Raw genomic sequence first — 23,342 nt, 5'->3', positions numbered from 1 at the left:
GAATAACTACAGTGACATAAAAGATATCCTAGGAGCACACGCTCATGTTGCGTTATGTTAGGACTTATGAATAACTACAGTGACATAAAAGATATCCTAGGAGCACACGCTCATGTTGCGTTATGTCTACAAGAGCCAAGTTTAGGGCCTCAAGACAATAATTTTCTTAAGATTTATACTGTTTTCTGCCGCCACCGAGAGCAGGCGAGCAGGCTGTCAGGAGGTGTGGCAATTATAGTGAAAAATGATGTCCTGGCTAGTGAGCTTAAACTATAAATAAGACTTGAGGCTGTAGCAGCCACTCTGCTTGCACATACAACCATTACGGTGTGCTCTGTATATATCGAGCCACAGCTGAAAATAACACTGCTTGACTTAGAGGGTCTTTGAAAGTAGCTACCTCAGCCATACCTGGTAGTTGGCGACTTTAATGCACATTCTCGTTTTTGGGGAAGCGAGAAAACTGACGCTAGAGGGCAGCTCATCGAGGATTTTTTTCTATCCACTAATGTCTGTTTGCTGAACTTGTGTAAACCCACATACTATTCCCCATCCTCGGGGAGAAGGAGCGTATTAGATTGGCGACTTTAATGCACATTCTCGTTTTTGGGGAAGCGAGAAAACTGACGCTAGAGGGCAGCTCATCGAGGATTTTTTTCTATCCACTAATGTCTGTTTGCTGAACTTGTGTAAACCCACATACTATTCCCCATCCTCGGGGAGAATGAGCGTATTAGATTTGTCTTTTAGTTTACCGCCTGTTTTTAGCGTTTTGAACTGGAGTGTTTTAGACAATCCATATGGAAGCGATCATCTTCCTGTTATAATAGTTCTGTCTTCCTCGCCAACAGTTATTTCAACGAAACCGCGGCGTTAGAAACTACATTTAGCTGATTGGGCATTGTTTTAAAAAAAAGTCCAGTTTACAGGATATAATTTTAGAAAACCACAGCATAGATGAGATAAATGAAATGTTCACAACATGCATTCTTTCTGCTGCACATGTATCAATTTCAAAATCTACAGGAGTGGTGTGCCAGAACCACAAAATTTGGTGCACACGGGATTGTAAGGAGGCAAAAAAACTGCAGAATAATGCTTGGGGAGTGTTTCGTAGATACCGAACTCATGAGAACCTTATTTTTTTCAAAAAAGCAAGAGCACATGCGAGGGTTATGTGGTGCAAGGCTGAGAAAACATCATGGCAAATTTGTGTCTCTTCTATAAACAGCTCAACCACATCACAAAAAATGTGGGAGCAAGTTCGAAAATTAAATGGCCGCTACTCGCCTTTCAAAATTCTTCTTTTCACTACACCTGGTACACAAACGAGTTTAGGGGACCAGGCAGACATATCGGGGGAGCACTTCGCTGTAGTTTCCGGTTCATCACACTACAGTCGTACGTCGTTATAACGAAGTAGCATCGGGACCGTAAATTAGTTCGTTATACTCGATATTCGTTTTAACAGTATGCATAAATATCGGCTCTGACAAATCCGGAATTTGGCGCGCGCAAATACTCTAAATACTAAAATGCATTATTCCGGGCTTCGAACCCACTATAAACGAGGTAATCCTTACCTGTCTCCTTATGGTTTGTGGCATTTAAAACAAAATAGAGCGTAGTATGGGAAAGTCAAATTACAAAAGAACAAGGTTCGACAAAACAGGTCTGCGTTCGTTTATTTGAAGAAAGATGTGATATTCGTCTGGTGGCTTTTTACAGCACTGAACAGAGTAACGTTTTCCACAGTGTCCATGCACACGAGGGCCTTTTCTACCTCAGGAGTTTGGTCGTCGGCAGTTTTTCCAAATAGCCTTTCAGCCTCCTGGCCATGTCTGCGGCGTCCGCACTGCTTATTGGTGGTTCATCACGTTCGCTGTCACCTTGCGCTATCGCTGCTGCTGTTATCCTCGGGGACCACGACGGGATCCACAATTTCTTGATCCGTCATCTCAGGCGCCACGGCCAAGTTCTCATCGGCCGAAACGAAATCATCAATTGCGATGCCTTGGAGTGCCAGTCGATCCCAAGTATTGTCCAGCTCTACCAGGCTTCATCAGGCTGAACTTCGTCTCCGACGGCAGACAAAACAAAACCGCATTCCGCGAAACAGTTCCTTATTGTTGACTGCCTCACCTCATTCCAAGATCCATACAAGATTTCAAGCGTCGTCTTGATGTTGATGGTTGTTGATTTGCGTCGATCGATTTCGAAAACCAGTTGCATCACCAAATACGTCCGGTAATTGCACTTGAGCAATGCAAGAGGATAATGCCCTTGTCCAACGGTTGCAAAGCAGAAGTTGCGTTTGGTGGCAGAAACACCGAGCAAACTGCCTTCAGCACGATCGAGACTTTGTGCGCCGAATAGTTGTCCAAGAGCAACAGTACCTTTCTGTGCTGCCTCTCCATGTCCTGGTCGAAATCTTTGAGCCAGTCTTCGAAAGCTTGGACGTCATCCAGGCCATTTTGTTAGACAAGTACGCAACCTGCAAATTACGGACTCCTATCAGGCACCTGGGACGTGCAGACTTGCCGATTACGGTGAGTCGTCTTTTGTGTGAGCCATCCATGTTCACGGCAACGACAACCGTCACCCGGTCTTTGTTCTTTTTTCCTCCATGGCAGGTTTCATTCTTTACTGCCAGTGACCGCTCTGGCAACAACTTGAAAAACACGCCGGTTTCGTCAACGTTGTACACGTTGCGCTCGTCGTATTCCTGGAGCAGAGGCCGAAAGTTCTCTAGCCACTTTTCACATGTCTCCACGTCGACAGCAGCCCCTTCGCCAGACAATGTGGGGCACGTGATCTCGTGTCTGTCTTGAAAACGTGGCAGCCAACCGCTGCTCGCACGGAAATCTTCATGCCCTAGTGCACAGGCCAGGCTGATGGCCTTCGTTTGAAGAAGTGCTCCCGATACTGGCAAGTTTCGTGCCCTCACCTCGTTAAACCATGAAAGCGAACCCGCTTCCAGGCCTAACTCGCTTACGGTCACCTTTTATAGCGTCCTCGGTGTTGCCCTCAACCTTCTTTCTTGCGGCTAAAATGGTGGATAAGGTACTTGGGGGAACGCTGAACTCCGCTGGATCATCCTTTTTCTTGCGGCCACTGTCCACAGCTCTCAAAATCTGCAGTTTTGTCTCGAGCGAGACCGCCTTCCGCTTCGTTGCCATGTCGACCTGGCGCTGCACTGAGATGATGCCGAGGGTGCCGCAAAGCAGGCTCTCTATGCAATGCCGGCTCGCTACCGCTGCCTCGCTGTTGCCAGCGTTGCTGCGCTTGTCTTCACCGCTGGACAAGTGGCGCCGCCCTTCGGATGTTTGTCGTTATATGAGCATTCAGAGTTTTTGCACTCTGTTCATAGGTGGCGCGACAAGTCAAACGCGCAATTTAGGTGCCTGGTCGCGGAACTTTCTGCAACCTTTTCAAACGATAAAAAAAAAGTGTGCGTGTGAATTGGCTTTCAATGTTTATTTTGCTCATTTTATGCTACCTTTAGCGTATTGAGCCTCGCGTAGACCTAATATTTCTTCGTTACAGCCGATATCGCGGTGGATCTCGCATTTTCGATTTCGTTATAAAAGAATAAATGTCGTAAAACTGAAGCATCACCAACCAAATTCGAATTTAGTTCGCTATAACCTATAATTCGCTATGTCAGTGTTCGTTATAACGAGGTTCAACTGTATATGCGGTCCTTTCTAAAATACAGAAGTATAGCCGAAAAACAAAGGCTCCCGACAAGTGGAGGTGGTAATGAAAAATATGATGGTCTTATTGCACTCCAGGAAATCAACACTGTACTGTCTGCTGGTAAGAAAACTGCTCCAGGACCCGACCAAATACACCATGAAATGCTTGCCCATCTTTCCAAGCCTGCTGTAGAGGCACTTTTAAGATTTTTTAACAAAGTATGGGTTTCGGGAACAATACCTGAAGCCTGGAAAAAAGCTCCTATTGTACCGTTCCTTAAACCTGAAAAACCCCCAACCTCTCCTAGAAGTTATAGAACCATCGCCCTGACTAGTTGCCTCGCAAAATCCTTTGAAAGTGTCCTTAATATAAGAATAACGTTTGTCTTTCGATCCTCAGAATTTCTTGATGCCCATCAGTGTGGTTTTAAAAAGATTTCTGCGCAACAGATCACCTAGTCTGTCTTGAAAATACTGTTCGAGAAGCTTTCGTTCATAAGCAACACTGTTTCGCTGTATTTTTCGATTTAGAAAGGGCATACGATACGGCCTGGCGGTTCGGAATTCTTCAAGACCTTGCCGAGCTTGGCATCCGAGGAAGAATGTTGAACTGCCTAAAAGACTTCTTATCTAACCGTTATTCATTTCATGTCGGCCTGGGTACAATCCTTTCGAGGAATTTTATTCAGGAAAACGGAGTACCTCAGCAGGGGTGTATTTTAGGCGCAACTCTCTTTGTTGGAAAAATGAACTCTCTTACGAAAATAATCCCAAGCTCCGTTATGTACTCAGTCTATGTGGACGACCTTCAAATAGCTTGTACTTCCTCCAATGTATCAACATGTGAAAGACAAATGCAAATAACAGTAAATAAACTGGCAACATGGGCGGAGAGAAATGGTTTCCGGTTTTGCCCATAGAAATCGGTGGCAATTCTGTTCTCACTCAGACGAGGCATACATACATATCCCACCCTACGCCTGAACGAAATAGAGTTACCAGTGAAAAATGAGTATAAATTTCTTGGTATAACATTTGACAGAAAGGTAACTTTCTTACCTCACATGAATGCATTGAAAAAGAAGGCTTCTCGATCCCTAAACTTACTCAAAGTGCTGTCGAGAAAACACTGTTGAGCTGATAGGACATGCCTCTTACAAATTTATCGCTCTGTAGTCCGCTCCACCTGGATTACGGATGTATGGTGTATGGGTCAGTGAGGCCATCGTACCTTAAACGGCCAGATCCAGTACATAATTTAGGCTTGCGTCTTTCCACTGGTGCATACAGGACGTCGCCCATAGACAGTATGTATGTAGAAACGAACGAACCATCACTTACAGACAGAGGAACGATGCTCACGTGTTCCTACATTCTAAAAATCCGTTCGCTACCCAAACATATCTGTCACCAAATAGTCACAAAGTGCCCATCCAGAATACTGTTTAACAACAAACCGCTCTTGCGTTTTGAAGAGATGTGCCAAAATCTCGGCGTACTGGGCACATTACATGGCATTGCTGGAAGACTAGATTCACTGCCGCTATGGTACAATTTCCCAGAAATCTATGGTCTCACTCTTGCACATTTCAGCAAAAAACAAGCTCCACCACAGCATATAATACAAGAATTTTTTGCACTCCAGGAAAAATACAGTACTTGCGCAGCTTTTTATACAGATGGCTCAAAAACAGATGTTTACGTTGGAAGTGTAGTCGCACAAGGTAATTGCAATCATACAGTGAGGCTACCATAGTGCGCATCAATCTTCACTGCCGAATGTTATGCCGTGTCTGTAGCCATTGAAAAAATAGTAAAAGAGAACCTCGCAGACAGCATTATTTACACAGACTCTCTATGTTTACTTACAGCTCTTCACTCTAGAAATGCAGTCATTGCTATGCTTGGTGATATCATACACAACATAGCAATAGCCGCAGCTAAAGGACAAAGCCTAAAACTCTGCTGGGTACCGAGTCATATCGGATTTAGAGGCAACGAGAGAGAAGACTTTTGTGCTGCTCAAGCACGTCGGCCCCTCTTAGCCGCGCAGCATGCGTACTGACGATGCGCTTTTGCTGCTCCAGGAGTCTACGCCAGCGCCGCGGCGCGGCAACCGCTTCTAAAGCCTGACGGGGAGAGTGCGGGTTTTGCCCCTACACAACCTTCTAGAACACTGTACCACCACCCTTACTCCACTTTCTCACCCCTCTTTCACCCTCCCGAATTGCCGTCCACCACCCACCCACTCATCTCCGTCGGTACCACCCTTCAGAAAAATTCTGTTGCATGTGTGAAGCCTCATCTTTGAGCAAAGCATTCATTAGCCCTTTCAGACTTGCATTATGTTCTGCTATCGAAGAAAATCTGAAAATTTGTTTGTATGCAGGCAAACCTTGACATCACGAACATGGATATTACGATTTATTTGCTATATCAATCTCTTCGTGAATATTCTCAATAGACACATGTAATTTTCACTTGATATATCAAACACGGTTGGCCCTAAAACGGATATAACTAACCCCCCAGCAATAAGCGGCACCCACTCGGACGGCAGGTGGCACACTTCGGCACTCTACACAAGTGGCTGGAGGTGGTGCGGCTGGAGTTCGTGTCAAGGTTCAGGCTGCTTTGATCTCATGCTAGTGTTGAAATCTCGCACTCGCCAGCTGCGCCAGAGAAGATAGAGCGGTATGGAAGGTTGGTAGCTAGGAGGTCAGCACGTGTTGAACCTCTCGCGTTTGTCGACAATACCCCGGAAGCAGTGGAGTAGACAGCTGCGACATTGCAGTAACTGTCCTGCACTCATCTCGGCCGTCACAGGGGTGATGAAAATGCCGATAACTTTTGCTTTGACACACCATTTTTCATGCAACGCAGTTGTGAAGCGGGGAAGCCACTATTGCTGGCTCTTGACCAGCAGCTGGTAGAGCTGTTTGGGGATACCGCTCTAGCTGTTTTTTGACCAACTGGCATTGTTATGTGGGGAAGACATCCTAACTGGCGCTCAGTTCTTTTTGCTTGTGGAATCACCATGAATGCCTTCAGAAACTCCACTAAAACTTGCGAAAATGTCTCCCAGTTTCTTTGGCAACATCACCTGTGTTGTGATGCCTTGACAAACTGAACTGCTCTGCTGTTGTGCGTGTTTTTGACGAAATTTTATATTATGAACTTTGGCTATATCAAACCATAGCAGTTTTTTTGTGTTTGCTATAATGAGATAACAGAAGCGGCTCAAAAATGTTTTAAATTCATGTACACCACGCACGTCCATGCTCATGCGATTCCAGGCCTATCCTAAAAAAAACATTTATGCCCAGTTAATTTTTTTAACAGGAGCTACAGCAACAAAAAATCAACTACAATGTTTTTAACAAAGTAAAACATTCCACTGCGCAAGAGAAGAAAAAAGTTACAGCACCAGACAGCACTTGCAAGGCGAACCATAAAACTTCGTGATATCAGTCTTTATTTCTTGTTTTTGAAAAGTGATTCTTTTTTTCTAGGCACGAGATGGCCCTACCATTCTGTCGAGCAGGGATTCCAAATGTTTCTGACATCGTGAAAACAGCTCTAGATGCTTCGAATAAAGTTCCAAAAGTGGCGTGCACAATCGTAGATGCTGAGTCACAGAGAGGGTGGGTAAAACCGACAAAGTAATCATTGGGGACAAATTCAGCTGCTTTGCAGAATTGTCACTTCAGATGTATGATCTTCCCGTAATTTTTTTTTTGTACTGCCTGTTTCCTGGCACTGTTTTCTTTCGATTTTTATTGCATTCATACCATTTTGATATGACTCAGTGGGCATGCTTAAAGGTTGGTCAGAGAACGCACATAAATGCATGAAACAAAATGCACTTGAAAGCTGAGTGCCATCCTTGTGTGTTTGTCTTTTCCTGATCCCAACCTATCAGCCCAGGGGAAAGGTTTATCTTCGTTACAGTGGAACTGACACAGCATGCCTGCAGTATTCAGAGGCCCCTCGTGAGCAATCTTTGCATGCAGGTGGGTGCCCTGGTGTGGGCCCGGCCGGGCTCTGCACGCCGCTGGCTAGCTGTGGTGGTCACGGCATCCATTTGTGGCCAGAGACCAGCTGCACCTGGCCGCCTGTGGGTCTGCTGGCTGGCTGAGTACAGAATCTCCCAGGTGGGTGTCTCGGGGCCACTGGTTTCGTGGGACTGCTCTCTGCCTGAATATATCCTTGGTAAGCAGTGTGATAGTTGCTGGCAGAGTTCGTGAGTGCCACTTTAATGTGTGTTGCAAAAGACTGCAGGTAGGGCACACTACGAAATCGGCCTTAATTTTGCATTCGCAGCTGTGCATCTTGTTGCTTGCTTTTGCGTAATACTGCATGCAGTCAGGTGCAGTTATGTGCTGCGAGAATCCAAAGCACCATGGTGTGCCTCAGCATTGAGAGGCTGTGTATTTGGCACCGTGTGTTTTTTTGTTAATGTTAGAAGGCATTATTGGATACACAGTATTTGTCTTCTTTGATAGTAAGTTTAAACTGGGGTTGGTTGTCATTGATTATGGACAGTGCGATTTGTATCGTTTATGCAGAGTTTTAACATTGGGATGTGTGGCTATTGTGTGATCTGACTGGGGATGTGCTGCATAAAGCAGATTCCTAAAAGCAGTGCATTGAGTTGGAAGCCTCGTTGTGTGGAAGAGAAGAAAAAGGAGCCCCAGCACGGTATCCTGGGGGCATGAAGTGTAGCGACGAGCGGTAAGTAGCTGCAAGAAACGTGGAGATGAGTTCAAGAGGTGTGAGTTTCCTTGAAGACAAATTGTGGTGAGCTGAGGCATTAAAGCTCAAGTAATGTGAAGGACTTTTAAAGGTTGAGAAATGAGGATATCAATGGTAATGTCAAGGTCAAGGCTTGTAAGTCCTGATGAATTGCAGATGTTGATGAGCTTTATTAAAATGGCGGTTTGAATATTTGTACAGGTTAGTGTGAAAGAAGGTAAAACTGATTAATTCGTAATGCACGCAGTTTGAATAATTCAAAGTCCGAACAAATGAAAGCGAACAAAAGATATGGTTAACTGCCATCGGGAAGCAGCCAGGTAGTGAGATTTTCCCTTTTTATTGTTCTAAAAATTTCCACGATTGCCTTTCTTTTTTTTCCCCGGAAGGTAACGGCCAATACTTTCTGTTCTAAAGCTGGACCTGAGCAGAAGGCCTCCTCTTCAACTAGAAAACTGAAGAAGAGACAGGCGGCTTTCAATGCATCCTATTTTTGTAGTGGAGGGCTGTGTCGGAGTCGTGAAGGAAGGGCTATTGCCCGTGATCATGGTCGGGAAGGCTGAAAATTACGGCAGCATGTAGCCATTCTGCGACTGCTGTTTTTTGACCAAAATGGCTATGCAACCTCTGCCACTCGCATTTTCACACTTTTGAACCGCGGAAGCTGCTCAACCGTTTATGTTGAGAAGCAAAAGTCTCCACGACAGTTGCATTTTGCCCAATTTTCCAGCCTTCTGCCCCCGGGTTGCCGCAAGCCATTGAACGAATGAGTGTGCTTTTTAAAAGGGAATATCCTGTTTCGATAACAGACCAATGTTGACTTCACACATGGTATCAGTCTTCCTTTTTGGCGTTTTGGCAAGGTATTTACCGCAGATGGATGACATTTCTAAATTACTGCACCCTTGTACTCTGCGTATGTTTAACTTGGGGTGACTGATGCTACCAATTGCACGGAATATGATGCAGAGGGCACTGGAAAATTGAGACAAAGGAACACAGCAAATATCAGCGAAAGCTTCAATTCTCTGGTTTAGCACACGGGGTTTTGTGCACGGCTGTGCCTCCCCCCTCTCCGGTCCGGTCATCCTGCCGTTTTTACCCTCTCCACATATCCTCCTTAGAGGCAGTTGAGCCTCCCGTTTGCACAGGCTGCCTAGTCGTGGTGGCACATAGATATAGCCCGCAACAGAGCCCGCCGCATGGTTTACATAGACTCTGATAGTGTGTGGGCGGACCGTGTCGCACTTTCCGAATGGTATAGAAGTTCAGAATAATGAAATCTGAATTCACGTGCTTTCACTGTATATGATGAAAGGTGCTGGTGAAGTGCCTAACATGTTTCAGAATCTTAGCGGAGACACTAGTGATGGATATGTGTGAATGTTGCTTGGATAAAAAGTCACTATGCAAACCGGATGGGCTGGCTGGTCATTTAGTTGGCCTGTTGGCCCGTGCAGTGCTTCTAGTAGTAATAATGTATGGCTGCCACACTGGTTTCTCTGCAGGAGATAGTGGCAAGGTCATGTACGTCTCCATGCGCTGATCCAATGGCCTGGGCCCAGGCCACTTTCCTGGCCCACAACGCGGTCATGGCGGCACATACAGCAGGACCAGGTGATGCTCATTTGCAGTAGCCATGGTGGTTGGGTGCACTGCAGGTTTAGTGTATGCGCTGGCGCTGTCTGTTTGCTTTGCATGTGGTCTCCGCATGTGGTTGATATAGACTCAGTGACACAAAATCGCGTAGTCAGTTTCACTTGCAGCGAGTGCTTCACTCACCAAAAACGGTTGCGTTTCATAATGGGGTGCCACGGAATGTGTTGAATGCAGAAAACAATACTGTGTAGAAAAACAGATTGGAGGTTGTGCAGTTCTGGCTCAATTGATATGATCTGCAGACCGATTTCATACACAAATGTGCGTCACATTCCACAGCCTGTGAGCCACAAAGCAGTCCACATGAGAGGCATTTATAGACATAGACCAGGTGCATGGTCACATCATTGCGTGAGGGAAACAATAAGCGCATCACTTGTTCATAGTGTCACGACTCGGTAAAACCCCGAGGATAAAAACGGTTTACTGGTCAACCAGACAGAGTCCCTGCGCATTTGCAGCTTCTTCCTCTTTTAGCATTGCGCTCGTAGATCCAGTCGTCATCTTTTGCGTCTTCTTGCATGCGGCACTTGCCCCCCTCCTCAGGAAGCATCGTCTCGGTGATAAGAAAAGGAAGTAGGAGGTCAAGATCGGTCCGAGTAGTATGGCTTCATTCGTACAACATGGACGGCGTCGACTTCTTGCTGGCGTTGTTTGGATGTCGATAACTCGTCTGGCACCACCTCATACGTTACGTCGGCTAAACGTCTCAGCACAACATAGGGCCCGAAGTATCACCGTAATAGTTTTTCGGAGAGCCCACGGCGGCGAATAGGCGTCCAGACCCACCCCGTGTCGCCAGGTTCATATATGACGCGTCTGTGGCGAAGACTGTAGCGTCGTGCATCATACTCCGCTGAGTTCTGATGCGCGCGCACACGCGCTAGTCGGCGAGCTTCCTCTGCGCGCTGTGCGAGTTCTTGCGTGCGGCAATATGATGCCTTCCTTTTCGATGAAATGTGCTTCTAGCAATTTTTGTGGGATACTTAAAACCCCCTATATTTTTAGTGTTTCTTCCAAAATTCATGCATTTTAGCATTTTTTGCAAAATTGTGTGTTAGTGGTAACATTTTATTTTTTGATTGTATTGTGTTTGTGGACATCAGCATAAGTAATGGAATGATGGAAATTTGATGAATTTAATTGTCTGAGTTCTCTTGAAAGGCAGAACCTGGTAACGAATGAAGTTCTGTCTATGTCTTGACACGCTTGCTCCCCCATCTGCTCAAGCCAGCTAGTGCTTCAAATGCCGTGGCTCTGGTGGTAACATGCCCACACGCTTGTTTGGGAAGAGTCACGACATTGGCGCCTGTCAAAACAGGGTTGCCATATTCATACATTATAACACCAGTTGTTTCCTTAAAGGGGCCATGACAGCCTATTTTCACGCATACACTGTTTATCGCATTTAATTCTCAAATTATTAAATTAAAATTCCCCCAAGTTTCCGTCGATTCTGTGCGGTAAACGTTTTTAAAACGAATTTTTTCCGTTTCTTCTGCGAACTACTTGCTGTTCTGGCAACCTCTGATCACTGACGTCAGAGGGGGATACCCGCCCCGCGTCGTTTGCTGCGCGCTGTTGAGGTGCTTGCATGCACACCGTAGACGGCGGTCGCTCGAAAAGTTATCCTTTTTTAGCTTATCGAAATAAAATGCATTTTCCGTGTTTTCTTTCTCAAAAGCCTTCAGCGTAGTACGCGAGCTGAGTGATCCTTAAGAAAGCGGACTTGCTCGTGGCGCCCGTTTTGTGATATTTGAGGAGACAGAAATCGATGCACCCCTGCTTTTATATTTACGCTGTGAAACATGCTAATTTTATGTTATGAGTATGGTCTCTTTTGCGCAATCGAGTGCTCCCATATGTGAAAAGCGGCACGTGCCGTGCATGCCTTTGCCGATGTGCGCTGTGAAAGCCGCGGCGCTTTGTAGCTGGCTACCAATTTCCTGTCCGCTATTCATCGGTTCGATAATTAAACAAATTCTCACAAGGTGGCACTAGAATAACCTTGAGGCACGAAAGGAGCAGAGAAAAGTGCCGAATGAGACGACTTCCCCGTTGTATGTGTGCATTTGTAAGTTGAACATACATCCCCTTCGGCTCGTAGAACCGTTTTGCAGGAACCAAGCCGCTTGCAAAACCCTACGCGACTCGAATGCTTTCACTGCCCGCACCGATGAATAGTCGCCGTCGTCTAAATGAGTGCTTGAAAATAATAGTACATCATTTAGCGTTTACTGTGCGTGCGCATTGTGACCTAGGAATGCGACGATCACGACAACTGCAGCCCCGCGCTGGGGTTGTTTACATAGCTATGCGCCAACAGTACTGCTCGTTTGCTTGGCATAAAACGTCAGGTGGGCTCTCCTTATCTTAAATATTACGTAGTATTGCTCACAAATTGTAGTTTTACTCATTTACACACTATGATAACACTGCAAGAACCGCCGCTGATGCTATATCGCCTGCATGAGAAACGCTTCGCGTATCCGGCGCTTCCCACTAATTGTATCTGCTTCCTCTTATGTCATCAGTATTTGATATTAAAGCGCTCTAGCTAAAGATACGTTTGGGAATTACTTGAAAAAATGAAAACAACCAGATTTGTTGTCCACAGTTGACGCTGATGGCTGCTACCGGCTGCCTTCAGCACAAGCTGTGCAGACCGGGTCACATATCTGCGCTTTCCCCTTATTGTACTCGTGCCCTGCGATGTAGGGAGAGTTCGCTTTGAGGGCACTCTGGCCAAGACTACTCTCTACAGCTATTTTTAGGCTTTAAAACTTGCGAATTCGCTGTCCGCAATCGCCGAAATCGCACACGCGAATCGCGCTCGCTAGGCCTCGTCACGAAAGGTGCCAGCGGTCCGCCTTCCGAGCTGAAATTCAAGTATCTGGCAAGAGTTCCCCTCTGATTAGTAAGACAGTGTGAAGATATGAAGTGCGGCCGCTCGTTTCGCTTTTTTCGATAAGGGTAAGGTACACAAGCGCAGTTTTTCGGGCCGTCTATTCACCGGGAGTGCAGCTTTCGCTCGGCTGCGCAAGCCCAGGCGACGGCGACGAGGGGCACCGTCGTGCGGCGTTTTCTGCCCGTGTCGCTCAATTGCCTCGCCGATAGGTTCTATGCGCAGGCACCGAATGAAAGCACCTCTTCGCTGGTGCACGCACATCGCGTATGTAGCCGTGGCTAGCATCAGGTCGAATAAGTTTTAAAATTCTTAAGTTTATAGAATGTAATACCAACTAGTCCGCTCTTCTGGTTCCCACTAAGTTCACTTTTTACACTACTGCGATACGGGGTCGTTGATCGTGCTGGCGTTGTCGTTGGTCTAGCTTGACAGACCAGTGCATCAGTGATGGCATTTTTCGTACCGACCAGCTGGCTAACTGACCGCCGATTGCCATCCCATCGGCCTAGTGTAACCGGACCCTATACCTATACCCGAGAATAACTGCGTTACTATTATTAACGCTTTTGCGGCGCGAGTCACTCATATATGGGGGAGGACTGCTACTTCGATCGCACGCGGAATTACGGGGGCAAGACACCTGGCTGCGCACATTGCAGCGACGAGAGCAGACGACGTTGCTCCGTGTATGGCCTGGTGACGTCGCGATAGCATTCAATATGGCGGGCGCTGCCGGTGGGAGGAGTTTCCCGTTCTCAGTTTCGATTGCATTTTTCGGAATATAGAGTGCGTCCAGGGCAGCCAAATTTTGGAAACTGAATCATAAGCTCTTGTATTAGTTACTGAAGCACAAAACTGCAATATGAAGAACGACCATGTCATGGCCCCTTCAAGTTGTCTGTTTCAGGAAGCACTTCGCATTATATTTGTAACCAAGCTACAAATGTCGCATGAGCTTTTTTTTCACTGTTCTCTGAGGTGTAGTACATTTCGGTAATTCGGACTCAAATAATTTGAACTGACGGTCAATTCAAACTGATGCTGGGGCCCCAGCACAGCCTTGTGCATTTCAGTGGGGCAAAACCTCTGTAATTCGAAGATGTCTGTATTCACAACAGTTAATTCGAATTAGTAGCCCCTGGCTGGTCGGTTTCGGATGCGGCCGATACTTGCTGCATCACCACAGGCTTGTGCTCTTTGTACTCCTTAAGTATATTTATGTGAAAAACTTTGCTCTTTTGCCCCAGCTCCACAAGGTAATCCACGTCGTTTTTGCGTTTAGGGACATCGTATGGAACTTTCCACTGCATGAACAGCTTGTTGGAATCTGTGGGCAGAAAAATCAGAACCTTGTGCCCAGACTTAACCTTTTGGGGTGCTCTCTCCGTCATGGTATGTTTTCTGCTTCTGGCTTGCTTTCTGCAGTTTCTCATGAGCAAGTTTCCATGTGTCTTCGAGGCGGTTTCAGAGGTCGATGAGATAGGTTTACGTTGAGCAACTTTCTCCATCGATAATCTGATTTGTCCAGAGTTCCTTGAGTACTGTCAGTGGCCCTCGCACATGGCATCTATAGATCAATTGGAACGGGGAAAACCCAAGACTAACCTGTGGAACTTCACGGTAAGTGAAGAGCAACATTGCCAAATACCTATCCCATGACCGAGGCTTTTCTTGGCACATTCTCTTAAGCATTGTCTTTAAAGTTCCATTCAATTTCTCCACGAGGCCATTCGCCATCACGTGATAAGGTGACTTCTTGAGCAGCTTGATGGAAAGAAGTCAGCTGACTTCCTTCATGAGGTCGGAGGTAAACATGGCCCCCTGCTCATTCACAATTTCCTTTTGGATACCAATGCGGGAAAACATTTCGGCTAGCGCTTCCGCAACGTGCACATGGCAGGAAGCGCGTCGGCATCAGGATAACGTGTAAAAAAATTCATTAGCGTGAGCATATATCAGTTGCCTTTATCCGAATTGGGTGAGAAAGGCCCGATGAGGTCGATGGCAACACGCTCGAAAGGAGTAGTGATCATTGGCATGTTGCCGAGTGGTGCAATGCCAACCTTGCCCTTTGGTGTTGTTCTTTGGCATTTATCACACGACTTAATGAATCGGGCGACATCTCCGTGTAGGTGAGGCCAATAAAAATCCTCTGGTACACGATCGGTCGATCGTCGTATTCTTTGGTGCCCGGCCATAATGCTTTCATGGGCTCTGTGTAGAATTTGCGACCTGAACGCAAGGGCTACAACAACCTGTTCGAAATTCCTGCCAGTCGACATGGAGTAATGCCGGTAAAGAACATTTCCTTCTTCACGGAAGAAGTATTTATGACCCTTACTGGATATAAACTCCTTACTGATTTTAGGGAAGAGCCGTTTGAGTGTTGCATCCTTCCTCTACTCTTCAGCTAACTGGTATTTTTAGCTAACAGCACTGGATTTGTGGCACGTGCAACGGGGATAACGTGTCCTCTTGTCTCTTGGCCTTGGCGTTAACACAACGCTCCGATTTTCCCGGCATTAGGTGTTCCTGAGGAACTGGTGCCGCGTTATGCTAACACGTGGGTTCATCCAGCCTGGGTTCAAGTCGTGTGGTTCCCTGACACCTGGGATGTTTCCGAGCACGGGGTCGTACAAGGGGCAAGAAACACTATGTGTCCAAGCATGCGCGAGCTATACGAGCGACGATGTTCCAGAGCTGCGCGCGTTCATTGAGGGAAGCATACATTCTATAAAAATATATGAAACTTCAGTACTGCTAGCTGTAACTTCTTGTCGGTCTTTCTATCTATGTATAAGCACTTGTATTTCCAGGTAGTTAACAAATAACAGACGCACTTATTTCAGCCGAATAATGAACTTAAGGAGAGCAGAGAGTGGTAATAAACGCTCACATTTAACTGTTTATGTTCACTTTCCGACTAGCACACTCGAGGACGCTCGGCATTGCAACATGTGGGCTCCCTATGGGCGCCTTGTAGGCTTGTCTAGTGCAGTCTGAAGCAGGCCGGAAAGGAACCAGAACGCAGCTGCGGGCTTTGAATCCGCCTTTTTCATTTTCCTTTGCTGCCACCTCGCGTACAACGCTGGAAGCTCACTGGTAGGGTACTGCGCGCCCAACCCGGCCGAACTGAGTGCCGCTGCGGAGCACGTTTTGTTGGAATCTATCAACGACGGCGTGTCCTGGGCAGCACCTGGTGCCTGGAGGATTTCAAGGGTTGACTGATGGCTTGGTGCGAAGTCCGAGGCTGGCTGTATTGCCCACCGAAGAGCAAATTCTTCAGTATCTCCCATCATCTGGCATGCGATGCGAACACCAGCTAGCAAGGGCCGCCGCTTCAGAGATGAAGGCTACATTAGGAACATAATGTTCAATGAAATATCCCCGATCAGTGAGGTTGACGTTTTCCGCTGTATATGCCTGCCAATCATGAAAGGTGGATACTACATCGTGCACGCCGTAGTACAGAAATTTAAACGACTAGGGACAACAGTTTCCACAAGCAATCGTGCTCAAGCGCTGCCGAATAGCTACACGAGCTATAAAAGCACAAGCGTACTCGGAACAAAGCAGCTCTGCTAGCATTTCACTGTATTTTCCCACAGCACACCGCTGCATCGTTTAAACAAGCATGCGCGTCCATAAAGTCGAGCGCGAGAGGCGCACATTGATCCATTCCGGCGATACCACGCAGAGGTCTTCATCATGGATATGATTCGAACACACGCATAAGGCACCTTCTTCTTCTTCTGCCTCTTAATACATGGCACATACCCACACGGGGGGATTGGCCAGAGTGTAGTGGCATAAACAAGGAAATTTCCATAGGAGATTATGACAAAATTTTAGCACCATGCGTGAATGCTCTCGTAGCTTCTTTTTCGTTGCCCGCTCCATCGCGCGTTGAAAGCGGCTCACAGCGCTTGCCCATTTGGCCTTCTTGCTTGAGAAAGCAAAAAGCGTCGGAACGAAGTCTGGGTGCCGCGGTGACATTCGAGGCCTTCCTGCCCATGAATAAAACACTTCGTGAGAGACTGCACACACATTTAAACACAGTACCTCGTCCACACCTGTCACAAAGTGATTCCCGCACAGTCTTGACGCGCTTGACGGTGCCCAAGGGCGGCCACGATCGTCGAGCCGGCGAACTGCTTTTATCCACGCTTCGCGTCGAAGGCTGTCCCAGGAAGCGCTCGGAAAGCGAAAAAATCCGAGTTTACTTCCCTTTACATATTGGGCATTGCTGCCGTATGCAACACATTTCGTAGGTATCGCCAAATGCGTCGCGCTGAACGCCCGACGGCTGCAGCAACGCACCCCGCATAGGAAGCCGGTTTGTTTACACTTCCACGACCGGTCACGAGTGGAGCGAGCGACCCTTCCAATATGTTTCGCGACACCGCCACCAGGAGATGGGCGCATGCGCAGTCGCGTCGTGAAAAAGGCGGATTGCGACAATCTCTTCTACGCGGCTTCCGAAACTTGCACACTTCACAGCCGCCGTCGGGTGTCGGATTGCTTTTGTACTTTTGACGCGGCGATGGCGTGCTTCAACAAATTCCAACTCTTCACAGCGCTGCTCCCTCCGTGCCTGATGTCGGTGTGAGATATAAGCGACGTGTGTGTGTATGCGCCATGCGCAGATATTGTTTAACGACGCAAAGAATCCGCCGGCTGTCGGCGTTTCTTTCCTGACGAGCACCTGCAAATCCACTCACGAGCCAGCTATGGAAATGAACGTGTCTCCAGTAAGACACCAGCGTAGAGGCTGAAACAAAGCTATGCACAAAAACTGGTTGTGTTCGCTTCTTTGCTAACCTAGTCGAAAGACCAGCTAAGCCGACGCATATACGAGTTGCTCGCTTTATTCTTCTCACGCCACACCTCATCCCTCCGTAGCCTGACGATTAACCGGCTTTATTTTGAATTTCCTCCCTCTCTTTTCTCTGCAATCCTTGGCCAGACTTCCTATCTCGATCTTTACGTATGTGCCACTTTTGTAAGCGGAACATCGCACGGTTTCACAGGGAGAGTTGGTTCGGTTCACGTTGCGTCAGATTTTGTTTCCAGGCAGCCTGTATTTTGCTCGTGCGGTGTCGGGTGTAAAGATACTTTAGTGTTTCTGCAATTAATGTAATGCACATTAAAGTTACGGGGTGTCCCGGAATTATTGTACAGGACGAAATAAGCTAATACTTTCGCTTAAATAGAATGACAAGGTCTACTAAGAAGAACCATAGGGAAGAGTGCGACATTTCCCCCCATCATCACCCGAATTTAGTCCACTGCCGGAGTAAAAAGCTCTTCTCAGAAGCAACCTACAATTTTTCCTTTGGTTTTCTGGCTGCCTCATTCAGAAGCACTAAGCAAGCATGGCTGGCTTCACGATGCCCTTGATCTCATCTCCCTTAAATTGATGTTACGCTAGACCCACAATAAATCACTGGTCTTCAATTTTTGCCGCATTTACGGTACGGTATATTGTTAAAGGAAACATATGATAGTGCGGCTGCCGCAACAGCCTGCAAAAATCGGTGGCACGAGGCGCATGCACAGTAAGCCAAGTGAGCTGCCCTTTCGGAGCATGCATCTGGTGCCGCCCATTCTCGCCGTCTATACCAGCGCTTCGCGGAGCGTGCCGCTTACGCAATCGCACGTTCCCTTTAACCGTGGACCATACTGTACGTCCATTGCTTTTAGTTTCAGCTTAAATGCCCTTGACTCGCACTTCCTCTTCATCTATTCTGCGATTTATTTGGTCTCGTAATGTTAGATTTGCATTTTCCTTTCCATTGTTCGCCTGGCTGTTCTCTGCTTCGCTGATAGCCTTATTTTGCTAACCTTCCAGTATCAGCCCCATAAATAAGTAGCTACCAAGATACATCACATTTTTGGTCAAAAGAGTAAGAAAGACAAATAAGGGCCTGAGACAATACATTAAAGTATGCATACTTTTGCCGCCCCTTGATCATGAATACTTAGCAACTATCCTAACTATCCACTTCAAGTGCTTGAATCGTTTTAATTTCTCCTTCGTCACCATCATTATGGCATTCCTTCCCCATAAATACGGATTCGATTGATCCGAATTCTCCACTTTAGGCACTGCTGTCGTCTGGGTTCCTTCTTCACCTGTATTTTCGGCGCACCTTGACCCTAAAAACAAGTCGCCACCCATTCCAAATGTCCTCTTCAGATTGTTCAGACCACACGGCCAGATCCGGAGCAGAAGACAAGATTCTTGGTCGGGGTTGGTCCGTGCAGAGTAATTCTTTCGCACTCAAAATCTTTTATTTACAAATACCTGGAGATGAAGTACGTGACGATGTAATGATAAGACCTACTGATAGCAAATAAATTATGGTCATTATGGCACCCGCGTTGAAAGAATGCGTAGGCATTGATGCCTCCTCGCCCCTCTTTGACTAAATAAAGGTCCATCATAGACAATTTCTAGTTTTCAAACTTGGTGCCACGCTTCGCTCCGTTCACACTTCCAGTGTTTTCAAATTTGGCGCAACTTTGCTCTGGCACCGCCCACTTTTGGGACATTTTTCTCTCTAATTAATACACTAATCACCCCATATGCACATCATGATTTCCCCTGCGAGATTGTTTGATGCTCTACCTAATGCAACCATTCTTATAACTCAGTTCGTTCGAACGTTATCGTGATGACAAGCTCGTGATTACACGAAACCTTATACATAGTCGTACAATGCTTACGCATTAACATTCTTCATCAAATGCAAAACATTGTTTGCCAGGGCGGCACATGAGACACGCCGTGTGCAGTTGCCAGCTCCGTTGCGGATGCAGCTTGTGGGTATACCCTTCAAATCCTGACGCCGCACAGTGCGCTTTCTCTAGGGTCCATTGCCACATTTGTTGCCAGTCTACTTGAAAGACAGGTGGGGGCTCCATCTTGAACACGATTCCTGTCAGCTGTCGCTCGAGCAGCATCCTCCGCATAGCTTGACTAGACCGCTCCTGGTTGACCAGTTCGGTCTCTGCTTCGAGAAGGCGGCGCATCCGGATCAGGACAGCAGCTCGCAGATCCCGCTCGTGGCACGTGACACGCGTGGCTGCTCTACACGCTGCCTCCGGTGTCTGGTGTCGGGCTCAGGACTGTCAGCGAGCGAGCGGCTGGCGCATTCGTGCGAGTGCTTGTCATCGACCTCGTTCATGGTTTCGCCTTCGTGGCTGGTGCTGGTTTCAGGTCTGTTCTCTTTGCCGTCTCTGGCAGGTTTGGCCCTGATGCTGGCTTTTGCCTGAGAAAGCTTGCTCTCGGCGTCTAAAGGTCTGTTATTGGATTCACAGTCGGCACTTACATGTGACTGTCTCTTAAAATCGTCGCCAGCGCTCTTCCTGCCTCCTTCGAATTTTCCTTGTGCAGGCCTCTAAACGGCCTGGCACACGTTATTGTCTGCGGTGTCCGGGCCTAAAGTGGATTTTTCGTCTACGTTGTCATCATTGAAACTCACAGTTGAGTGATTGTCGTCGCTCCCGTGCAGTTTCTGCTTGATAACTACTTTATCGTCGAAGCTCACGGTAGAGCGATCGTCGTCGCTTTCAAGTTCAATGATGTCCTTGCAGTCGACGAATACTGCCTCCTTTTCATTCTTAATGTCAATGGAACCCTCGCTCTGCTGTCGGGGTGAAACAGATTCTACGGGGCCTTTAAGAGGGCTGTCCGAACTAAGGAAAGGGCCTTCTTTGGCTAGCGGTTTCCCTGGCGATACCTTGTGTGCCTTTACGGGCTGTAACGTATTCTGGTCATCGCTGTGACAGAAGGCGTCAGTGGGCTCATGCGTGACCGCAGGAGCATGAGGGGACGGAGACGGCGGTTCCTGCTTGATGGGTCGATCCGGTAGGATATGCTTATGAGAGTTGATCAAATCGGTGACCGACTACTCCCCAACTGGGCTGCCTGATCGGCGATGCCGCTTCTCGACACGCAGCTCCTGTCTGTGCTCCTGATCATGTTGCAGCTTGCGCTTCTCCCGCTCATCTTGGTTCTGACGAGCAGGCACCTGTGGGTTGGTTTCTTGCGTGCCTCCTTTCGAATCTTCACGCACCCCTTTGCCGCTGAATGTGCGGTCCAGCTGTACAGCCGTCGATGTGTTGGCGCCATTATTGTCGCTGTGCACAATAAGAAAAGAGGCGCGTATAATTCTCATTTCAAATGTAATTCAGGTTAATTTAAACTTGCACCAAAAAAATGTAGCTAGCAAGAAGCATAGGAAATCAAGGCGGCAGCCGTGAGCTCCTAGAAGATATCAAAACACATACATAAACACACATTAGGATCACAGATGTCCTTGCGGTATAAAAATCCACCGGCAACCCCATCGTCATCATAAACACATAAAGCCTCTTTATACGTGACTGATTAGCATGGCGTGACAAAGTTTTGAAGTATTCATGAAAAGAGAAAGGTTGCGACGCACGATGCATAACAAGTAGTGTGGATATATACTTTAGGTTGTGCATATCAGGGTTTTTTTAATGAAAGCTAGTGCTACCTCAACGAACTGCCGGACTGGGGAGAAAAATACCGGAGCTGGGGCGAACAAAAATTTCTTTTGTGATTCTAGAAAATCAATTAAATTTACTAAATAGAATGTAATGTGTTTCTTTTAGATCTGTGCGGAATTTTTGTCCAGAGTTTAAATAACTAATTGGCCACCGCGTTATAGGAACACGGCTAATGTTCTTTTAAAGAAACGCTGTAATGACGCTTTAGAAACTCCTTGAAGAGTCTGTTTAGAAACCCCTTTGAGTACACTTGTTTCATTGTAAAGTGCTCCTTTTGAATCCTTATAGAATTTGGGTACAGTGTTTTCAATTACTAATGGGCGACCGCATGGTTATAGCAATACGGCTAATGTCCTTTAAAAGAAATACTCCAATGACTTGCTTTAGAGACTGCTTGAGAAATTGTTTATATACGCTTTAGAGTGTAATCGTTTGAATGTAATGCGCTCCTTTTGAATCTATATAGAATTTGGGTAGTGTTTCAATAATTATTTGGTCACCGCATGGTTATTGGAACATGGCTAACGCTCTTTAAAAGAAGCACTGTTATGACTTGCTTTAGAAACTCCCTTAGGAGTTTGTTTAGAAACCCTTTTGAGTGCACTCGTATCATTGTAATGTGCTGCTTTTGAATGTGTATAGAATTTGGGTACATTGTTTCAATAACAAATTGGCCACCGCATTGTTAAAGGAACACAGCTAATGTCCTTTAAAAGAAACACTGTAACAACTCTATTTTGAAACTAGTTAAAGGAATTTTATAAAAATCTATTTGAATCCATTCAATTCATTGCAGTGTGATCTTTTTGTCTCTGTATAAGATTTGAGTAATGATTTCCAAAAACAAAATGGCCACCACATTGCTACAGAGCTCCGCTAGTGCCTTTCAAGAGACGCACTCTAATGACTCTTATCAGAAAGCTCTTCAGGAGTTATTTAGGAATGCTTTTTCACACACTTTTTGTTGCAGTGTGTTGCTTTTGAATCTGCAAAAAATTCTGTGTCATTTGGGCACAACATTGCTATGGAATGGGGTTACGCATCGATCTCTATTTCCTGGTGGGAAGAAAAACAGCCTGTAAAAACATGTTGTAACAACTGTTAATGCTGTAAGCATGCAAGAAATAGAGCAACACCACACCATATGCAATCAAGTAATTTTATTTCACTTAGCAACTTTTACAGTAGCTTAAGGAATTAAATGTTTTGCAGCCCCTGGCAAGCCTTAGTAATTTGCAGCAATAATGATGGAGATTGGTAGGAGGTGTGGCACGTGAGCAGTAGCAGCACATGTTATTTTGGGACAATTATTTTAGATTAAAATTATTTTCCACACCACATGTGCAACAAAGATCACATCTAAAAGAGAGCTGTTTTCATGAAAAAAACAGCGGAGTACCAACTCAAATACTGCCTAGCCTTCCCCCTTGAATACCTCGAGGTATGAGCCTGCCATAATTTTGATACATTTATGCCCTACATAAGGTGCAAAATGCTAGTTGGAGCCACAGGAAAAGGCTAGCTGCATGTTCATTCTACGAGAATTAAGTTAGAAAGCACTATGCGCCTTTATGTAGCATTCTGAAAGGATATCATTTACAGCTGTCCAAGGACTGTGAGCATAATAAAAAAGTGAACGTGATCAAGGGGTCAAAATTATTTTGAAGAGCAAATGCGAGATCTATGTAATATTAGACTAACCTGTTATTGAAAGAATATAGACACTTAATTTTGGCTGCATGTTTTCTTTTCTACAATGATGCAGAAGACACTACTATGCA

The 23,342-nt window shown here is 46.3% G+C and overlaps 1 protein-coding gene across 2 annotated transcripts in view; it reads left to right on the top strand.

Annotated features, from left to right (window-relative positions):
• Positions 1 to 7,434: 7,434 nt before the first annotated feature.
• LOC144102045 (uncharacterized) overlaps positions 7,435 to 23,342 on the top strand; it is an 87,276-nt gene continuing 71,368 nt past the window's right edge. For both annotated transcript variants that reach the window (XR_013308155.1, XM_077635315.1), the window contains exons 1-2: positions 7,435 to 7,852; positions 9,962 to 10,070. Coding sequence is in view for 1 of the 2 variants with exons in the window: in XM_077635315.1 (XP_077491441.1) it covers positions 7,706 to 7,852; positions 9,962 to 10,070 (256 nt within the window). In the remaining variant the exon portion in view is untranslated. The remainder of the gene's footprint in view (positions 7,853 to 9,961; positions 10,071 to 23,342) is intronic.

This window comes from Amblyomma americanum, chromosome 1 (assembly GCF_052857255.1).
Source record: "Amblyomma americanum isolate KBUSLIRL-KWMA chromosome 1, ASM5285725v1, whole genome shotgun sequence".
Taxonomy (NCBI): domain Eukaryota; kingdom Metazoa; phylum Arthropoda; class Arachnida; order Ixodida; family Ixodidae; genus Amblyomma; species Amblyomma americanum.
Note: the sequence above shows the minus strand (reverse complement) of the source record. Positions and strands in the feature narration are given on the sequence as shown.